The sequence below is a fragment of the Aptenodytes patagonicus genome, chromosome Z (genome assembly GCF_965638725.1).
Source record: "Aptenodytes patagonicus chromosome Z, bAptPat1.pri.cur, whole genome shotgun sequence".
Taxonomy (NCBI): Eukaryota; Metazoa; Chordata; class Aves; order Sphenisciformes; family Spheniscidae; genus Aptenodytes; species Aptenodytes patagonicus.
In genome coordinates this window covers 3778638-3797434 of record NC_134982.1, presented here as the reverse complement: position 1 = coordinate 3797434, position 18797 = coordinate 3778638, and the positions used below count along the sequence as shown (strand labels likewise).

At 49.3% G+C, this 18797-nt stretch overlaps 1 protein-coding gene across 4 annotated transcripts in view; it reads left to right on the top strand.

The window, feature by feature from the left end:
* The window catches only part of LOC143172346 (CBP80/20-dependent translation initiation factor-like), a 149737-nt gene that overhangs the window by 13898 nt on the left and 117042 nt on the right, over window positions 1-18797 (top strand). For all 4 annotated transcript variants that reach the window (XM_076361664.1, XM_076361663.1, XM_076361661.1 and 1 more), the window contains one exon: window positions 16618-16830. In XM_076361664.1, the coding sequence (XP_076217779.1) occupies window positions 16651-16830 (180 nt within the window). In that variant the 5' untranslated portion in view covers window positions 16618-16650. The remainder of the gene's footprint in view (window positions 1-16617; window positions 16831-18797) is intronic.

The window sequence follows — 18797 nt, the reverse complement described above, 5'->3', positions numbered from 1 at the left end:
TCCCCATCGGGCAGAGAATAACCCGATATAACTTGGTGCCTCCTTGCAGGGACAGGGCTTACCGCTAAGCTCCCCGGTTAAACCATGGGATCAGCAGAGGTTAGCAGCACCACAGGGGCTTGGTGGCAGAGGGTTTGAAAAAACAACAAGTCAGCAGCATTATCCTGAAAACCTGTTGTTGTGGGTTTTTGTTTGTTTTTTTTTATCCCCTTGTCATGTACAGAATCCAGTTTGACCTGAAAGGGAGCGGTAGAGGATGCAGCGGGGCATCATCCGAGCATCAGCGAGGCTTTATCTGCATTGGGGTTTCTGCAGCCCCGGGTGTTATCTTGTGCAATGCCTGATAGTCTCCGGAGAGTAAATATTTTCTCCTGGGGCAGAGCAGCCGGTGGAAGAGCTGGGAACAAGCCGAAACAGAGGCGTTGCTGGGAGGATAAAGCCCGAAAGGGCTGGCAGCGGGCTTGTGCCTCCTGTCGCACCTTGCCTGCAGCATTGGGGCTGCAGCGGTTCCCCCTCTCTTTGGGGGGATGTAGGTGTCCCATTTTCCTTATTTCCCTCTTCTTAAAAAAAAAAAAAAAAAAAAAAGAGAGAGAGATGTGCACTTTCCTGAGGTTCCTACGAGTTTCCAATATATATGTGAATTATGTCTTCTGTCCTGGAGCACTGCTGCATCCTTTGGGTGGGTACGCCAAATTACCCTTAGGTATTCTGAATACTCCTAAATATCAGCCCACAGAACAAATAGTGGATGGTGACTGTATTTTTTTTCAGTTAATTGGCCTGTAGCAATATCATGGTAGTAAGGATAGTTGTGGGGGATAAGAGGATTTTTAGCTGGGGTCAATGAGAATAGATATTTTTATTTCGTTAAAACAGGAAACAAAAAAATGTCAGGTCAAAGAGGCTTTATTCAATCCAAAATGAAATCTGTTTTTAAGTATTTTACACTGTAATGGAGAGCTGTGGAAATTTAGTGTACGTCACCGTGAAATAAAAGTAAAAATCCTGTGTTTAAAAATAACAAACCCTAAAAAAAACCCCGAAAGAACTTTTTCCAGCATCTTATTCCCAGTGTTTTGGCTGCAGTGACTTGACCAAAACTATTTAAAATTCACCAAGCCAAAGCTGGGCTGCTCGCAAACAAGTGTTTGTTGGTTGGGTTTTTTTAATTGTTATTATTTGACAGGTTCAGCCTTTTGCTTCTGCAAAAGGGGATTCAGTTCCTCGGGTGAAGGCAGGTAGGGGAGGTATGTGACCCTTGTCCCACACCGGAGGAGGGGACGCGTGGGACTTGAGTGCCAGATGTCACCTCCAGTTCCTGGTGCTGGAAGGCTTCTTCTGGACGTTGTTGGACGTGTGGGGATGCTCACCAGCAGCAGGGTGTCGCCGGGGACCGGGGCGTTCCTCAGCAAGCACAGAGGTTCTTCAAGCTCCCTCTGGGAGAGAAAAACCCCGAAGAAAACTCTAGTGGGAGTGGGGAAAGCCTGGCCCAAGCCCCGGCATTTTGTGGTTATGTTAGCAGTGGTTGCACCTTCCTCTGAAGTCTCCAACTGCTTGCAATAACTCAGGGCTAGGTGCAGAGTTTTTCTTCATCATTCGTGTTGTATAATTTATTCCAGAAGTGCCTTTTCCAGGCCCTTGTTAAGCTCAGCTACTTAATTGGTGGGTCATAAAGATCCCTCAGATACCCTCGTCTGACCTGCACCGTACAGGCATCCAAGAGCCGGCAACGATGGGCTTCCACCTGCACGGCCCTTTAGTGTGAGATACCATCTGGGTATATAGCGTTACACAGTCTCTTAATTAATCGAATTCTCCCTTACCTCTTTTCTTTTTTTTTCCAAAGCTAAATAGTTTGGGCTCTTTATTTGTGTCTCTGAGGTCAAAGGTATGTGAATAGCAGGCATCCTGCTGTGATGTTTCTGCTGAAACTGCTGATGCTGCTCCCCTTTGCTGCAATTACAGTCCTCCCCCCATGTTCTCGTTATGATTAACTTCGGGGCTGTTAATCCCTTGGGTGTAAACAGAGGTTGGCTGGTGCAGGGAGGCGCAGGAGGGGACTTTCTCAGATGCTGACGTGGCCTGGCACGAGCTCCTTTGGTCCCTGCGGCCATATTCAGTGGGGCTGCCACATGGTGGAGGTCATCACGGGAAGACCTTAATGAGAAACTTGAAGGACCCTTCGACAAAAGAACAAAAAATAGTGTAAAACTCGTTCGTGGATGTGTTTCTGGATTGTCCTCATGCCTGCAGGTCCCCCAGTCGCTGGGAGGGGTGGGAGTGGGGGTGTCAGTCCTGGGCATGGCTGGTGGGTTTTCCACTGCAAGTGGGGCCTTGGGGTGGACACAGCTGTCCTGAAAGATGGATCCTGTTGGTCTTTGATGTCTGCAGGTGGTCCTGGGTCCTCCAGTCGTCATCCAGCCCTGTAGGATCAGCGTTTCCTTTTGGGTCAGGAGGCAGACTTATCAAAATAAGTATTTCTGGCACTATCCCTGACCAGGCTGTATTTGTGGAGAAAAAGCTTTTCTCGGTGCCTTCCTGGCCTGGTTTCCTGAGCTGCTGGGTATTTACTCAATGCAGTCACCCCAGAGGCGTTCTGAAAACTAAGGCCAAACTTCTGATGTTCATATAAGACCCTCTAGATCTGTGATGCCTTCCCTGCAGTAGCACCTTGAAGTTCCAAGACCTCTTTCCTCCTCCCCAAGCTAGAAGGGAAAGCCAAGCATTTAAGATAAGTCCTAGCAGGGCTTGTTGTGGTTTACAAGAGAGGGAAGCGAGGTATGGTGGCTCGCTCGGAAGACCCAGCAATACATCCCAATCACACGTGCAGCACGTGGCGTGCTTGGGTCCGTGATGGAGCGCTTGGACACAAGGAGCAGCTCAAGGACATTTTGGGATGAACTTGAGGTTCTTGTCCCCAGTACACCGGCAGCAATGCTGGGGCTCAGCGGGGCATCTGAGACCTGGGGTTTGCAGAAGGGACTGATGTCAAGGACGGTGTCAGCAGGGCACGTTAGGACGTAGGGTTGGTGGATCCCAAGGCTGAACATCAGCTGTCTTGATCTGGGCCAGTCGTCTAGACTGTTATTGCTGCTGGTAGAGGTAAACAGGCACTCCCAAAGCTCGCTTGATCTCATGTTCATCTCAAAATAGGTCAGCTATCGTGTCCTGGAAGTACCTGTCTCTCTGTTTGCTTTGTATTAATGAAAACCTCCCTGTCCTCCACCCGCCCACCGAGGCTCAGCGGAGTTGAACTGCTTCATTTACCTCTTATTAATCAAACCCAGCGGTCCCCTGGGCGATAAACGTAGCCGCACAAATACTGGTAGCATCTTTACTCTCTGGGGTTCGTCAGGCTGCTCTTCCTCCCATCCCCATTGCTGGCTTCTTATCACCCCTTACTTGCTGCAATTTAGTGGGGGGTTAACCAAAGGGCGAGTGGGGCTGCCTGGGGAAGGGCTTTTGGGGAGATGTGTGGCTGCATTGCTGCTGCAGAGCATCCAGCGAGCAGAGCGATAGTCTGGGAGTGATTGCGAAAAAATGCACTTCAAGCCTCAAAAAGGAGGGTGGTGGCCGGCCAGTAACTCACAAAAATTCCCAGGGCTGAGCATCACCTGCTGCTGCAGCAGCTTTGGCCAGCGCAGTGAGGTCGTGGGTCCACAGGGAACTGGAGCCCATCCCTGCCCGACGCGGCAGCATCCCTTGGCTTGGCGGGAGCCTTGGTGGGCGCTGCGGTGTCTGCGCTGGGCCACCTCCCTTCCTAGAGCAGCTATTGGGAGCCCAGTGCAAAACCTGGGTCCATCTGGGTATCAGATGTGCTCTCTGAATTGCTATCAGAAACCACGTGGGAGAACACGCAGGAGATCCTTGTAGGCTGAAAAATGGATTTAGGGTCTCCAAGGGCATCTTCCCAAGCTGTGAGAGCTGTCTTAGATGATGCCCTTTGCCCTCAGCAATCTCAGGGAGCCAGGTTTAGTTCGGGTGGTCCCTCTGGTTGGAGTGAGAATCACTTCTCCGAAATGCAATCACTTTGCTGGATGGAAATCTGCTGTCTAGACCACATCCAGTCCACGTGGCCAGGAGCAGGAGCTAATGAGGACACTGTGTCCAGCCCCGGGGGAAGGGAAAGCTTTGGCAACCGACTCAGTCCTGGGTCAAAAACCTGTCCTTAAATATGCGAGGGTTGGATGCCTTGCTGGGTTGTGTGCCGGGCTCTGTCCTTTCCCAAGCAGAAGGTTCAACAAGTAGGTAGGACATGGGAGATGACGCTCGTGGCTTTTTCCCTGTCTTTGCAAGCGGCTGCAGCTCTTACATTGGTATATTTAAATCTGGAGGAAGCCAGAAGCAGGGACAGTGGTCCTGGAAAGCTCAGCTCTCGTGACGCTGATGTCAGCTCTGTGCCACGTTGGACCCGCTTGTGTGGTGTGGAACACCGATCCCACAGCATTCCCTGTCCCCTTGTGCTTCCCCAGGGCTTTGTTTGCTTCCCCACCTCTTAATTTATTATTGTTAGACCAGAAGCGTTATGAGGAAGGGAATTCTTTTCCTTCTGTGTGTACAGAATTGCCAATTTCCCCAATTCTTGTTCTTTTCCACTGGAATATTTAGAAGATCTCATCGATGGCAGTGCCGTGGCCGCTGCCTGTATGGGAACTGATAAGGTCCATGACTGATGCTCCCGGGGTGGCCGTGATGTAAAAGCCAATCTGCTGTTTATTTTATAACTTGAATATTTAAATGCGGTGGAGGAGCGGGGGTCCAGGATCCAGAGGCAGGTTTTGGAAATTTTCTTTGTTTGTGGGTGTTGTTGAGTGGGGTTTTTTAGAGGTTTTTTTAGCACTGAACGTAATTAGAGATTCAGAAAAATCTCTGAATATACTTATCTGTGCATGGAGTCATTCAGATGAGTTTAACCAGCTCAGAGAGGGGCATGGTAAGTTGTTTATTTTCCCTTTCCTCTGCAAAATGGCAGAGGTTTACTGGATGATTTTTCTTTCCAGGTCCAGTTGAGCAGCTCATATTAGGCAGAAGGCACAAAGATCCCCTATGAGCGAGCCGCACTTGGGTCATAGGGAATTGTCTCTCCTTGAAATCCGCTCCTTGCTTTGCTCATGAAACCGAAGCCCAAACATCACCGGATCCGAGGCTGGGAAGGATTGTTCCCCTTGGTCGGAGCAGCAGGAACCCAGGGATGATTTGCTTTTCTCCGTTGCTGATGGTGCAGAAGGTGGCTGATGTTGCAAAAAGCATCTTGCTTTCTCATTCCCATTTCATCTTTCAAAGACCTTGAATATGGGGGCCACCTGAGGCTCTCCTGCCCCCGGCCTTGTCGCACAGATGACTTTCATTTCCAAAAATGAAGAAAGCTGTGATGAAGGGAAGCAATCGGTGGGGATGGAGGCGAGATTCCATGAGAATGTGAACCTCATGAGGTTCGACAAGGCCAAGTGCAAGGTCCTGCACCTGGGTTGGGGCAACCCCCAGTATCAATCCAGGCTGGGGGATGAAGGGATTGAGAGCAGCCCTGCCGAGAAGGACTTGGGGGTACTGGTGGATGAAAAGCTGGACATGAGCCGGCCACGTGCGCTCGCAGCCCAGAAGGCCAATTGTATCCTGGGCTGCATCCAAAGCAGCGTGGCCAGCAGGTCGAGGGAGGGGATTCTGCCCCTCTACTCTGCTCTGGTGAGACCCCCCCTGGAGCACTGCGTCCAGCTCTGGAGCCCTCAGCACAAGAAAGACACGGACCTGTTGGAGTGGGTCCAGAGGAGGGTCATGAAAATGATCAGGGGGATGGAACACCTCTGCTATGAGGACAGGCTGAGAGAGTTGGGGTTGTCCAGCCTGGAGAAGAGAAGGCTCCAGGGAGACCTTATTGCGGCCTTTCAGTACTTAAAGGGGGCTTATAAGAAAGATGGGGACAGACTTTTTAGCAGGGCCTGTAGCGACAGGACAAGGGGGAATGGCTTTAAACTAAAGGGGGGTAGAATCAGACTAGACAGAAGGAAGAAATGTTTTACGCTGAGGGTGGTGAAGCACTGGCACAGGTTGCCCAGAGAGGGGGTGGATGCCCCATCCCTGGAAACATTCCAGGTCAGGCTGGACAGGGCTCTGAGCGACCTGATCTAGTTGAAGATGTCCCTGCTCGTTGCAGGGGGGTTGGACTAGATGACCTTTAGAGGTCCCTTCCAACCCAAACCATTCTGTGATTCTGATTCCCGGGAGGAGAGGACCAGCTGGCTTCTCCTAGCGTAAAATCCCCTCCATCCATCCGGAGTGGCAGCCCCAGCGTTTTGGCCGGTGGCCGAGGTATGTCCTCTGAATGCTGCTAAAAGCCGGCGTATGGATGCAAAAATGCTCTTTGCCAGCAAACTACAGGCATGGTTTAATAGGGATTAAGCACCCTCCACGCCTGCCCTGCTGCTGACCGGGGGATGCCGCTCCCGCCCCATCCCGCCCGACCCGCGGAATAGAATACTTTAGCGGGTTGACATCTCAACTTATAGTTGGTTGTGTCTTTTAGGATTACGGGGCTTTTCACAGCCCAAGTGCCCATTATATTGCCTGGGTGCCTGAAAAGAAAAGATTTACTTTCTGATAATGGTTTCCCTTCAGTTATTTACAAAAGACGGTACGTGGCGGCCAGCACTGGCGTGCGAGCATGCGGTCGAAACGTGCGTTTGCAAAGTGTATGGATCAGCTGGTTATTATAATGCTTTTATTTAGGACGTGGGCTGTGCTCTCGGCCTGCAGAGCGCTGCCTGCGCGGGGAGTTTTGCACCCTGGCTGCTGCTTCCATGGGATCAGGGCTCATCCCCCGGGATTGCGGAGGACCTGGGCAAAATACACGTGTTGGTTGCCTGAGGATTGCTACCCGCTGCGTGCATTGTACGGGGGCACACGCGTGTGCACGGTGTGCGTGTGCAAGCTCTCCTGGCAGGAGAACATCCTTCGTTCATGTCTTCTAGTATAATTCCTGCAGCCGTCATGTCCTACCCAGCCAGCCGGTGCGATGCCGTTGCTCTTGAAGGAGAAACAGCGCAGCTCCAAAGAGGACATTGTGGAGCACACCTGAAATTTGCATTTTTTGCTATTTCTTCAAATGTTTTTACGGGCAACATTTCCTTTGGAAAGGTGAAAAATAACAAGGATAAGATGTAATGTGGGCTCTTGTTCCATTAGGTTTTAGAGGAATGTGAAAACGGATTATGTCTAACTTGAGTCACAGATTGTAGTATCAGCCGATGGATAAATAGGTTATAAAACTTGGGCTGTTCTTGATTCAGGTGTTGGTGGTTGCGGGTTTTTTATGACCTGTTTCAGGTTTTATTTCTAGAAATGCTGATGTATTTCCATGTATCGAATTTGTATAAAAATGAGGGGACAGGGAGCGTGCCTTGCTGTTGTGCTGCAGCCAGAGCGATGCTCCAGCGGACCCCCTGCCCTGGCATCCCACGTAGTGGAGCATCCCACTGCGGGGTGGGACCAGCGTCCATCAGATGGGCCACAAGCCCGCCTCCATTCACCTCCTGAAGTTGAGACAGTGCTTTTATTAGCCGTGTGCTGGTTTTTCCTTTCTTTTTCTTGGCAACGTCCATCACAGGCCAAAGGTAACATCTTCCCCCCGGGGCAAGGAAGCCCATCTGGTGGGAAACTGCTCCAACCTCGTGCGCAGATTCGACACACTAAAAGACTTTGTGTTTCTAAAGGTGATGAGGCTTTGGTTTTATTTAAAAAGAGAAAAACAAATCCACCTCCGAACTGCAGAAAATTCCTTATTTCAGTGAAGCAAGCTACATAATAAATTATTGTCTGGCTGAGAACAAGGCATTTCTGGCTTTCTGGTTATTTCTCTCTCTTCCTTGCTGGATCACTGTGTCAAGGCGGCTGTTTTGGGTTGGATTCTGTGGGCTTTTGTACTTGGTTGTCTCCTGGCTCTCTCCCCCCCCCCCCTCATTTATTTCTGTGTTTATTTTAATGGCTCTGTTTCGATGCACTGTGGTGTTTGCCTGCTCTGTGGCGTGCCAGGCTCGTGGATGGCACTGCAATGTGGCAGTTGTTGGGTTCCTGTCCTGTCACTTGGGCTTTTCTGCATCACCAGGTACCAGAAACCAGACCTGAGACTGGAAGGGTGGTGAAATATATAAAACCCTCAGCCAGCCATGGATGCATCAGTATCTGAAAAGCCCAAGGCTAGCTCCAGCAGCAGTCATTCGATGCAGTTTTCAAAGGGGTATACATTTTAATTAGAAAAGGGTCAGATCCAGGATATAATACTTTACATTGCTGCGCTGGATGTTTTGGCATCTGGAAAGATACCGGCTTTGGAGCAGCAAATGCAAACCAGATATGCGATGCTTCATCTGTGCTTGCGGAGATGCAGCAGTACCTGGATGCGGGGAGTCATGGTTCATCTTGATTGCTTTCATTTTCCATAGTAACTGTTCCTACGGTTTGCTGGATGCGAATGCTGGCCGCCGGCAATAAAGATAAACTTCTTTCATTCACCAAGATGCTCTCACCGCTTTAGAAGGACACGTTGCTAATTACTTGTTATTGGAAATGGGCTGGATTAGGAGAGAGAAAATATTGCTGCTGAAGGAGCTCATTTAAAGGAGATGCTGGGAAGTGAGCTGGCTGCCCGTTGGCCACGGCCGTGCTGATAGGCAGGAGTTCAAACCCCAAACGCAGACGGTCAAAGGTCTTTGTGCCTTTACTGCTGCCGGAGCATTAGCTGGCAGACGATTATTTGCGGAGTCAAAGCGTGCAGAGGGTTTCACCTGACCTGAAGGCGCTGATAAGAAGCAGATAAGTAGGAAACTTGTCCTGCACCAGCTAGTCTGTGCAGTCAACGCATTCTTCACCTCCCAGGTCTGTGGCTGAAGGGACCTCCTTCCCCGTGCACGTCAGCAGTGGCTTCGGAAAGGCTGGCTCGGAGAAGACAGTGGGCAAGCAGTGTGAGGCAGGTGATGATGGAGGGTTTGACCGTGTGCTGTTCCTCTCTGCCCAGCCCCAGAGAGGGGCACCGAGCAGAGGAGGGTGTCATCTCCATGAGAGGTGATGTCCAACAGGTCTTTTCTGCAGGGAGCGGAGAGCAATGGGGTTTTGGAGGCTGGGAAAAGAGATGTGAAAATTGATGTTGGTTGCTCACGGGGCAGGACGTGGTGTCTGCTGTCTGGAGCTGGGCTGGAGCGTCTCCCTGAGTCTCTCTGGGGATCTCTTCAGTTTGGCTTTACCATCATCCCATGCGGGCACAGATAAATAAATCTGTGGGCTGCTGGGGTGCTTCTCGATGCATGTCACAGGTGTCTCGGAGCAGAAGGGACCTGCTGGATCACAGCAGTATTTAAAATTTATTTATTATACACTCCCCAGGGAGAGCAAACACGAGAGGGACGCTGGACATCCTACCACAGAAGACTCTGGAAGGAGGTGGCTGCGTTGGTATGTGAAGAATTTGCACCGCAGCTGCCTTTTATAGGAAGCATCTCTTGTTCCTAGCAAAACCTGGCATGATAAATGGCAAGAAAAAGGCTTTCGGTGATCTGTCAGGGTAGCTCTGGAGCCTGTCACAGCCTGCCTCTCCGGCGGCTGGCCTGCGGTGGCATTTCTGGGGATTAAATCTTCGGCAGAGAGAGGCTGCTCTGCGTTCCTCCTGCCCTACGTTGGAATTGCGGAGGAACAAAGGATTGGCATGGGAACTTTTTCAGCGTTTAACTGGAGGATAAATAAGGAAGAGACATGGGTTTTCCAACTGGGATGCCTTAAGTGAGTTGTTTAAACCCATATCTAAACGGCTGAGGCCGGGTGGTTGGAAAGATGGGCTGGGCGCTTGCTATTTATCGGGATTTGGTGGCCATTGGACATTTTGATAATTGAACATTGATACAGGAGCCTAAATGTGGAGATGCCTGATGCTAAGCACTGTGTTAAGCAGTTATGCCTGAACGGTGTATTTTAGAGATCTTTTCCAATCATCTTACCTAGTTGTTAGCATTAATTCCTGGCAATGTAGTTGTGGGGTAAATCCACTTCCAACTTTCGCTATTTGGGTGCATGTGATAGCGTGGTGCTCCTGGTTCTCTTGTCTTTGAAGGCCACAACCTTCAAAGAAACTTGTCGTGCGTGAGAAAGCATTTTAGGCTTTCAGCATCCATCCAATGGAAGCAATAAAAATGGCAAAAGCAACCTCTCTATTTTGTTTCCTTTCTGATGCCTGACCAGGTTGGACCTTGGGTAGGAGCGAGGAGGTGTACAGTTGTTGGCTTAATGGTAGGTTAGGATGTCGGTTTGTCTTGCTGAGTTGGAACAAGAATTGTTTTAGGAAGCTCTCTTCATGAGCAGCAGTCTTGCTGACAACGTTGTCATGTCAGCATGTTTCGGACCAAAAGACCCCACTGCTTACTTCAGGGAATGATGTTTGTATGGGGCTGGAGTCCCTGCTCCCTTGGGATGGCTGGGGCACAGGTGGGTCCCATCCCCAGGGAAGAGCTGTGGCTGCCCTGCGGTGTTGCCTCGGCACTGCTGGGCTGCTGCAGTCCAGGTTTTGGAGAAGCTTTGCCTTGGTGTGCTGGAGAGAGGATGGCTGGAGCATCTTCCCTGGGGGAGGATGTACATATGGGGTCCTCTCACCCAGACTGCAGTGAGCTGATGGAAATGCATCGCTGTTCCTGCATGTCTGTCTTCTTCTCGTCATGGACTCACCTTTTCTTACATCATTTTGGTTGCAAGTTCCCCTGTGCTGTTGCCTCCCACCCATCTTACCCAAAATGGGTTCCTTCTCCATTGCTGCTCTTCACCTATCAGACTCACCACTTGGTTCCTCAAATTCAACAAGCCTGCAGCACCTTTGGGAGAAGGGGAATGAACCTACAAACGTCATAAAAAATGCTTGTTCTTATTGAGTTTATTTGCTGATTAAGGGTAAAACTGTACAATTGTCATAAACTGTATAATCTTGCTAAAGCAAGAACCCCATTTAGATCAGTCTTTAAAATAACAGCTATTAATAATAATTATACATTACAGTAATGCTGATAATTGCTAAGTTATAATAAGCAGTTTGCACATCTATTGGCTGTTTCTGCTGCCAATTCCATGTTTTAGGGTCATAGTAATGAGCACGGCATGGGCTTCATAAGAAAGGTTTGGAAGGAAATGTTCAGACCCCCAAAACTTACAGACTTTGTGCTTTGACAAAGTAGGGGGAGGAGGGGGGAACAGGAAAAAAATATAGATTTGAGGTTGATCTCTATTAATTATGATTAAGGAGTGTAACTGGGGTCTGGGAATCCTTGGTGGTAGGCACTATGCCAACACAGATCCAAGGGATCACCACCCCCTGAAGAGCTCTCAAGAACATGTGTTTGCTCAGTTTGGGAAGGCAACAACCGCTTTGATGCTCAAATGTGAGTTTGGGTTTTTGTTTGAAAACCTCTTGTTTGTACATGTTTTGAGGGCGAGGCAAGATGGGAAACCTGCTCTAGGCGCAGAGGTTTCCTGACACGTGGCACCAACAAGAACAGGAGACCATCCAGCCCGCGCTGCCTTCCCAGCGGAGGGGGTTAATTTTAGAAAGGGAGAGAAGGTTTAGCATTAGTCAGACATCAACGTGGAGATTAAACCTTTGCGGATGGACTTGAATCCAGTCTGAATCTAGGTGGCAGCTTCCCTTCCCAAGGTGCCTCCTGCCAAGGAAGAAGGTTCACTCTTGGAGCTCCAAAATCTGTCTCTCTTGAAGGGCCAGGCTGCTGGGAGCAGGAACCAGCTTGCAGGACCTGGCAAATGGGCCTCTGTAAACCTGTGATTGTCTTGGGTTTGTTTTGTCAAGCACATTTTATATACGTGCGTCTCAGACTTGGTAAAATTAGGTAGAGCCCAGAAATCAATGGGTAACAGCTGAAAAAGCCCTGCCTTGAAAAAGCTTCTAGAGGATGGTGACTGAAACAACCCTCACCTGAGCGTTGGGACATCTCTGGGCAGGCTGGTGGAAGTGGGGAGGGCAGTTGCGTGATAACTGAGAGACTCATCTAAAATGGGAGGGACTGCTCAGAATGAAGTATGGGAAGTAGGCTGAGAGAGCAGAGGAGGCTTTCTTAAAGTGATGAAGTGCTTGAACATCATCTCATGGAATCAAAAAACCATTTAGGTTGGAGGAGACTTCAGGAGGTCTCTAGTCCAACCACTTGCCCAAAGCAGGGTCAGCATCAAGTTTGGATGTTACCCCACTGTAGCGGATATTACCCTGTAGTGGGCAGACACGTGTGGTCCTAACCATGAACCCCGATATAGGAAGGGAGCGTGGTCAGAAGGGGAATTCAAAGGACAAATTCAGAAAACGCAGAGCTGGTCGCTACCAGGGAGTGCCAGGAGATGCCACAAAGTCAAGATGTTCCTCTGCTTGTTGAGCCTCTTTATTGATGCCCTGTGTTGGGTGACGGTGGCATATTGGCAGTGGCCCCAGCACAGCTGGCACACTGGGACGTCCACATGGGGCGGCCGGTCTCTGTGTCATTACGTGATTCACACTGACTTGGTGCAGACTAAGCATATAAAGATTACGGACCGTGACTTGTTAGTCTTCTATCTTACTGTAAGGGTGAGATGTCAACCAACGCGCTGTCCATGCCTGGACATCTGCTCTAGGGATCTTTGTGTACGATGATGATCCTATCCCGGGTGTATGCGATAACTCATCACCCTTAAACATAGGGGAGGTTTTTTCCTGCTGAGTTCTGGTTTCCTTTAGAGAGAGGTGACGGTACTGCAAGGTGACTTGGTTTTAGAGTTTCCTGCTGGAGACCCAGAAATCTCTCAGATACGTGGTTTGTGCTCGTTTGCTGGACTTGGTGACTTCTGACTAACCCGTTCCCTTTCAGTCCACCGTCTCTCCTGTTGCTAATCAGCAAAATGCTGCTTGGGCATGGGGTGAGCACCCCAAAAGTGGAGCCGTGTGTGTTAGCCCTTGCTCTGCTTTATGCTTTGTCACGGGTGTTCAAGGGGGAGCATCCCCGGGGCAGAGCCCTAGGCTTGATTTCCTCCAGTGCCACCTTCAAAATAAAATAGGCAAAACCCCTTTGGTTTTGTGTTGCCTGGCCCCAGGGGATGGAGGATACCTTCTGACTCTGCTTGTTCCATCCCAAGTGATGCCACCCGTGTCAGCTGTGCCCTACCTCGCGCGGTCACCTCCCCACACCGTCGTGCCCTCCAGGACTCATTGCAGCTACCTATTCTCCCAACTCTTTCTTTAACACTTTTTATTTAATAAATGGTGCTTTCCATTTGGTAATTGGCACTAATTAGGTAAAGGGGAGAAGCATGCCCTCTTCCAGGGCTCCATGCTGTCTGGGGCACCTCTTTTTTTTTTTTCTTGTCTATTTTTTTTTTTCTTTCTCCTTTTTAATACGCCACATGATTTTTGTTCAGGAGCTAATGTGTGATATTGATCTACATAATGAGCCTTTTTGACAGTCCGGGCACATTTGGGAATAATTCCTTGAGCAGATGAAATCCTTAGGCCAGAACTGCTCGTTCTCGGCAGTTTCCAAATGAAGCCACAATTGTTCAGAAGTGACAGATGAGAAATGGTTCAGGAGCTGGAAATTACACGAGCTGGGAACAGATTTTTTTTCCCCCCCCCCCTCCTTCCCTTCCGGATGGCATGTGACTCACTCCAAATTTGCTTGGTAATTTTATACTTGTCTCAAAACAGACTGTAAATACCAGTTCCCGGTGAAAGAGAGGGTGAGGGCTGAAGTCTTGGCGTCCTGCAATATGGTGGGAGCTCCTGTGTCTTCTCCCGCCCAACCGCAGGGAAGGAGCAGTATGAGTCTTACCACGGGACACTGGTCCAGAGCTTAATTCGTGTGCAAACATGCCCAGCCCAGGTACAGGAGTTTATGGTTTCTTTTCTTTAAGGTGTGAGTGGCATTCAGCCATGGAGAAATAGGAAGGAGGAGAGGGGTTGGTCCAAGCTCCCTCCGCAGTGGTTGGGTGGGGGACGATGGGGATGCTGAGCCCCCTCCCCATCACTCACCCCAGCTTCTCTGGGTGGGGGATGTGGAGCTTGGGGTGAACTCGGAGCCAGCACCTGACTGGTGGCCAAAGAAGGGGTGTCAGGCCCCCAGAGCGGTCCCATCTCCCACAGCAATGAGTACCAGAGGTTTTATGTCACATGTAAAATACTTAGTTTTGATGGCTCTTCTTGTCCTTGCTGCTGTGGGTTCAGCCCATGTTTGCAAACCAGGTGGCTCCTGCTTGGGTCACTACCTTGAGGAGAGACCTCCCAGAAAATCCAGCGATGTGTGCTGAAGTGTGGGGTGTGAAGAGTGTTATCTGCAGGTGTTTGCAGCTGGGATGGTCCCCGCTGCCCGCTCTGTGCCCCCAGGCACCCCAGGCGTGGGCAGGGGAGAGGACCATGTAAGAGGGTGGTTTGGGTGGTGGCAGACCCCTCCTCACCTCAGAGCAAACTGTACCTGTCCTTGCTCGTGTGACCAGATGTGCGGTCCTCATGGACTGGAAGCTCTTGTGTTGACCATGCGATGTGCAGCCACTCTTAGATGTACGAGCTGTGGCTCCTTGCTCCAGCCTGGGCTTTGGGAGTCTTGTAAACCTAAGTCTTGTTTGAAGAAGCATCCATGGCCACTTTCATCAGGATGAAGGTCTCCTGGTGCTGTTTCCATCTCAGGAGACCACAGGAGGACCTCTCCGTGCCTTTTGCTTGCCTGTGGAGTGTACCTTTCATTTCTGTCCCTGGCGATGGTGGAGCTGCCCTGTTCTCTGCCAGAGCAGGTGGTGTTTCAGTGACATGAAGGGGATGTCCTGTCTGTTGCTGCAAAACAACGTTGGCCAACTTTCAAAGGAGTGTGTTATCTGGGATGGATGCACTGGGTAGGTGCACATAGTGATCACAGGAGCATCCACCTGAACATCGTTAGAGCTGCCCTTACTATCAATGCTGCATTTGAGGTGTCATCAGCTTTTCTTCATTAGATGCACATCTTCAGATGATCTGGATGTCAGCTGTTGACGTCCTTACGTGTTCATTCCCTGGTTAAGGGACAACTGCAGGATTTGCTAAGGTTTTTAATTCAGTATATGGATCAGAGGAGGTGAAAGTGGTTTGAGTTTGGTCTCTTGCATCGGTTGAAGAGGTGTTTGTGGGGTGGTGTATCCATTCTCATGTGTTGGCTTTGGAAAGGGGCTGGGGATGTAGAGGGATCTGGCTTTGTTTTACAGCAGAACACTTAATTCCCTGATGATCTGTGCCCTAAACAAGACTATCCTAATAGGGTTTGCAACGTAAGCCCCTGGATAATGGCTTCTTATTCTGCTAGCCATAATCTACATATACATATTTAGGAGATGGCTGTGCTCCTGGAGCAGAAACTGGAGGGAGGGATAACCCAGGCTGTCGGGACGCTTGGGTAGCTGAATCAAGCCTTAAAGCCAGTGACTTAATTTGTATATACATCTGTGTGCATTTGCACAGCCTTCTCTTTCTCCTCTGCCCTGTGTTTTGACTTTAACCCGTAAGAAGATGTTAAAAACCTACATACAGAACTTTTAGTGTTTCAGGCTACCATCTCTGAAGGTTTGTGTCTTGGCTGGGCTATCTGCTGATTTCCCAGAGTCAGTTTGCATCCTGAGGATGCTTTATCTTAAAAGCATCATAAAGCCCCTATGTCTTCTATAGAGCTGGTTCTCCTGCAGAGCTCACGCTAGGTAGCTGGTGAAGTGGGCAAGGGTTTTATCTCCCTGGAAACACGGGACCCTCGGAGCCAGGAAAGGACCTCTTCATGTTGCTCCAACCAGCAAAACCATGGATCCATGGCGCTTGGTGGTCTGGCAGAGCAGGACTGGGTTTGGGAGAAGCAGCACCCGTGTCTGGTCAAGATGAACGTGGGCTTGTGCCTCCATGGAGGTGATACCTTTGCTGTGGCAGGGGCTCGGGGCTGTGCTGGCTCAGAGCTCAGCCGGAGGGATAGCATCGTTTCTTCTGTGGTTGCCAGTCAACTGGTTGATGCAAAACATGCTTTGTTGTTTTGCAGGGTTTTTCCCTTTTTTTGCTCTTTCTAATCCATTTTTAACAAGGAGAGGTCTTAAAAATAGATTCTGGTGTGATCTCTGTTTCACCTCCATGTGCAAACCTCCTCGCTGGACCATTTACAGTCGCGCTGTTGACTCAGCATCATTTACTGCTGCCATCCTAGAGAAGCTTTTCAATTATCATCCTCTTCCTCACACCCCTGTCCATCATCCCCAGCTTATCACCCTTATCCAGCACAGCTAATGCTGTGGGCTTTTTAAATTAAGGTTTTTAATTTTGTTTTTCTCTTGTGCACGTGTCTGGAGGTTTTCAGTGGTTTGGGTTTTAGGAAGGAGGATAAGCAAAATGTCCGTTGTTGTCCTTAGATGTAGGAATGTTACAGAAATGGGACTTTTTTGTTTGTGCACGCATGGGAACTCTAAATGTGACCACCGAGGATTATTATAAATGTTATTGAATGTACAGCAAAAGTATCCTGCCTGTGGTAACTGATAGGCTTTGGCTACTGATTTCTAACCTTTTTATAATTACTGGGAAATAATTTCGTGCCTTTTTTTATTTTACTTTCTCAGGCCCCCTCCGTTCTCAGCGTCTCTCCTGAAGGGATGGAGAACTCGTCGGTGGCATCGGCCTCCTCGGAGGCGGGGAGCAGCCGCTCTCAGGAGATCGAGGAGCTGGAGCGTTTCATCGACAGCTACGTCCTAGAGTACCAGGTCCAGGGGCTGCTGACAGATAAAACGGAAGGGGATGGCGAGAGCGAGAAGACGCAGTCCCACATCTCGCAGGTGGGCGAAGGGCACAGCGTGGGGTGGGAGAGGGGCTGTGGGATGCCGGTGGCTTGTCACCTGGGTTGGGGATGCACATCCAGCTGAAGCAGCTTTTTGAGCATTGGGGTGTAAAGCAGGGCATAATAAAAGACCGGATTTGGGGCAGCTTGCTGGTTCAGCCAGATATGAGGTCTCCAACCAGCTGGTAGAGGTCTCCTGCCAACTGGGTTTTGTTTTTCCATGGTCTCAAGGTGCGTGCCCTGAGGCTGAGGTGATTCTCCTTCTCTATTCCCAGACACCTGGAGTACTGCTCCAACTCTGGGGTCCCCATTCAAGAAAGACATGGACCTGTTGGAGTGGGTCCAGAGGAGGCCATGGAAATGGTCAGAGGGCTGGAGCACCTCTCCTGTGAGGACAGGCTGAGAGAGTTGGGGTTGTCCAGCCTGGAGAAGAGAAGGCTCCAGGGAGACCAGGGGCTTCTAAGAAAGACTAAGAGAGACTTTTTACCAAGGCCTGTAGCGATAGGACGAGGGGCAATGGTTTTAAACTGAAAAAGAGTAGATTTAGATTGGACATGAGGAAGAAATTCTTTACTGTGAGGGTGGTGAGACACTGGATCAAGTTGCTCAAAGAAATTGTGGCTGCCCCATCCCTGGAAGTGTTCAAGGCCAGGCTGGACGGGGCTTTGAGCAACCTGGTCTAGTGGAAGGTGTCCCTGCCCACGGCAGGGGGGTTGGAACTAGATGATCTTTAAGGTCTCTTCCAACTCAAACCATTCTGTGATTCTATATATGAAGGATCCCATCCTTATCTGATATCAGCAGTGTTTATCTGATTTATCTGAGCTGTGCAGGTTTGCTGGAGCTGAGGATCTGATCCAGAGCTTTGGACTCTTTATACATGAGCTTGGTGTAAAGAAATTACCAATCAAAGGAACCTTTTTAAGAACAGATTTTGCTGAAGAGGTCTTTTACAATTTGAGGATCAAAGCTGTTAGAAGTGGGAGAAAATAAACTTAAAAATTAAGTGGTCCAAAGTACTTTGTAGTGCATTTTTTTAACCTAAGGGTAGAAAATGGCTGTGTTTGAAGTGACGCTTTGGAGGGGCTTCAGGTCAAACAGGCAAGTGCTGCTTTGTTTAACGTGTCACGTTTAGAAATACCATTGAATTAGAAATAAATTAATAGTCAGAGTTTTACAACCACTTGCACCCTGTCCACACCTCTGCCCGTCTTCAGGACAAAAGCTGCTAATTCTTGTGGCAGCCCATGTACAATTTTTGCATTAAGATCCTTGGTTGCCACAACCGAATCCATCTTCCATTTGTGGAAACGGGATTTTAACTTCCCTCCGTCACCTACCCTGAAAGTAGGAGCTGCTGGGGTTTTTATGACAATGCTAGGGATGCTGCCTTTAAAGGTGGTCAGGTTTTATTTTAAAAGAAAAATGAGTAATAATGAAAGACCTGAACATTGAACACTTCAATTAGACCCCTTTTAGTGGCATCTCAAATGAAGCAGCTCAATGTGGTTGTACCCCAGACCATTGGTGTCTACGTGGAATTAGGATTTCTGTGTGAAACTCCAGCAAAATGCAGTATTTCGTATTTTTAGGGCTGTATATGGGACGAGAAGTGAGGATGGGCTTTTACATAGGTCACCTGCTTTTATCGAGCCATGTCTTAAGGGATGCGTTAGGAAGGAATTATCTGTTGTCTCCCAAAGATATTCATTTTCCCACCTCGTGCCCCAAATTTGTGTAAGAAATAGCCAGGAATTTTTATTTCTGGTTTTCTTTTCCTGGTCACTTCTTATCAAAGCAAGGAATAAGCACTCACATATCCTACAGCTTGCTGGAGTAACCTTGGTGGAAGCCAGCCTGACTGAAGGTGACATGTTCCCTCTTAACGAGAGCTGGAGGAAAACGGCTGAGTTTATGGTGAAGGCACTGGACTGAGACCAAGAAAATTGTTTTTAACTGCAAGGT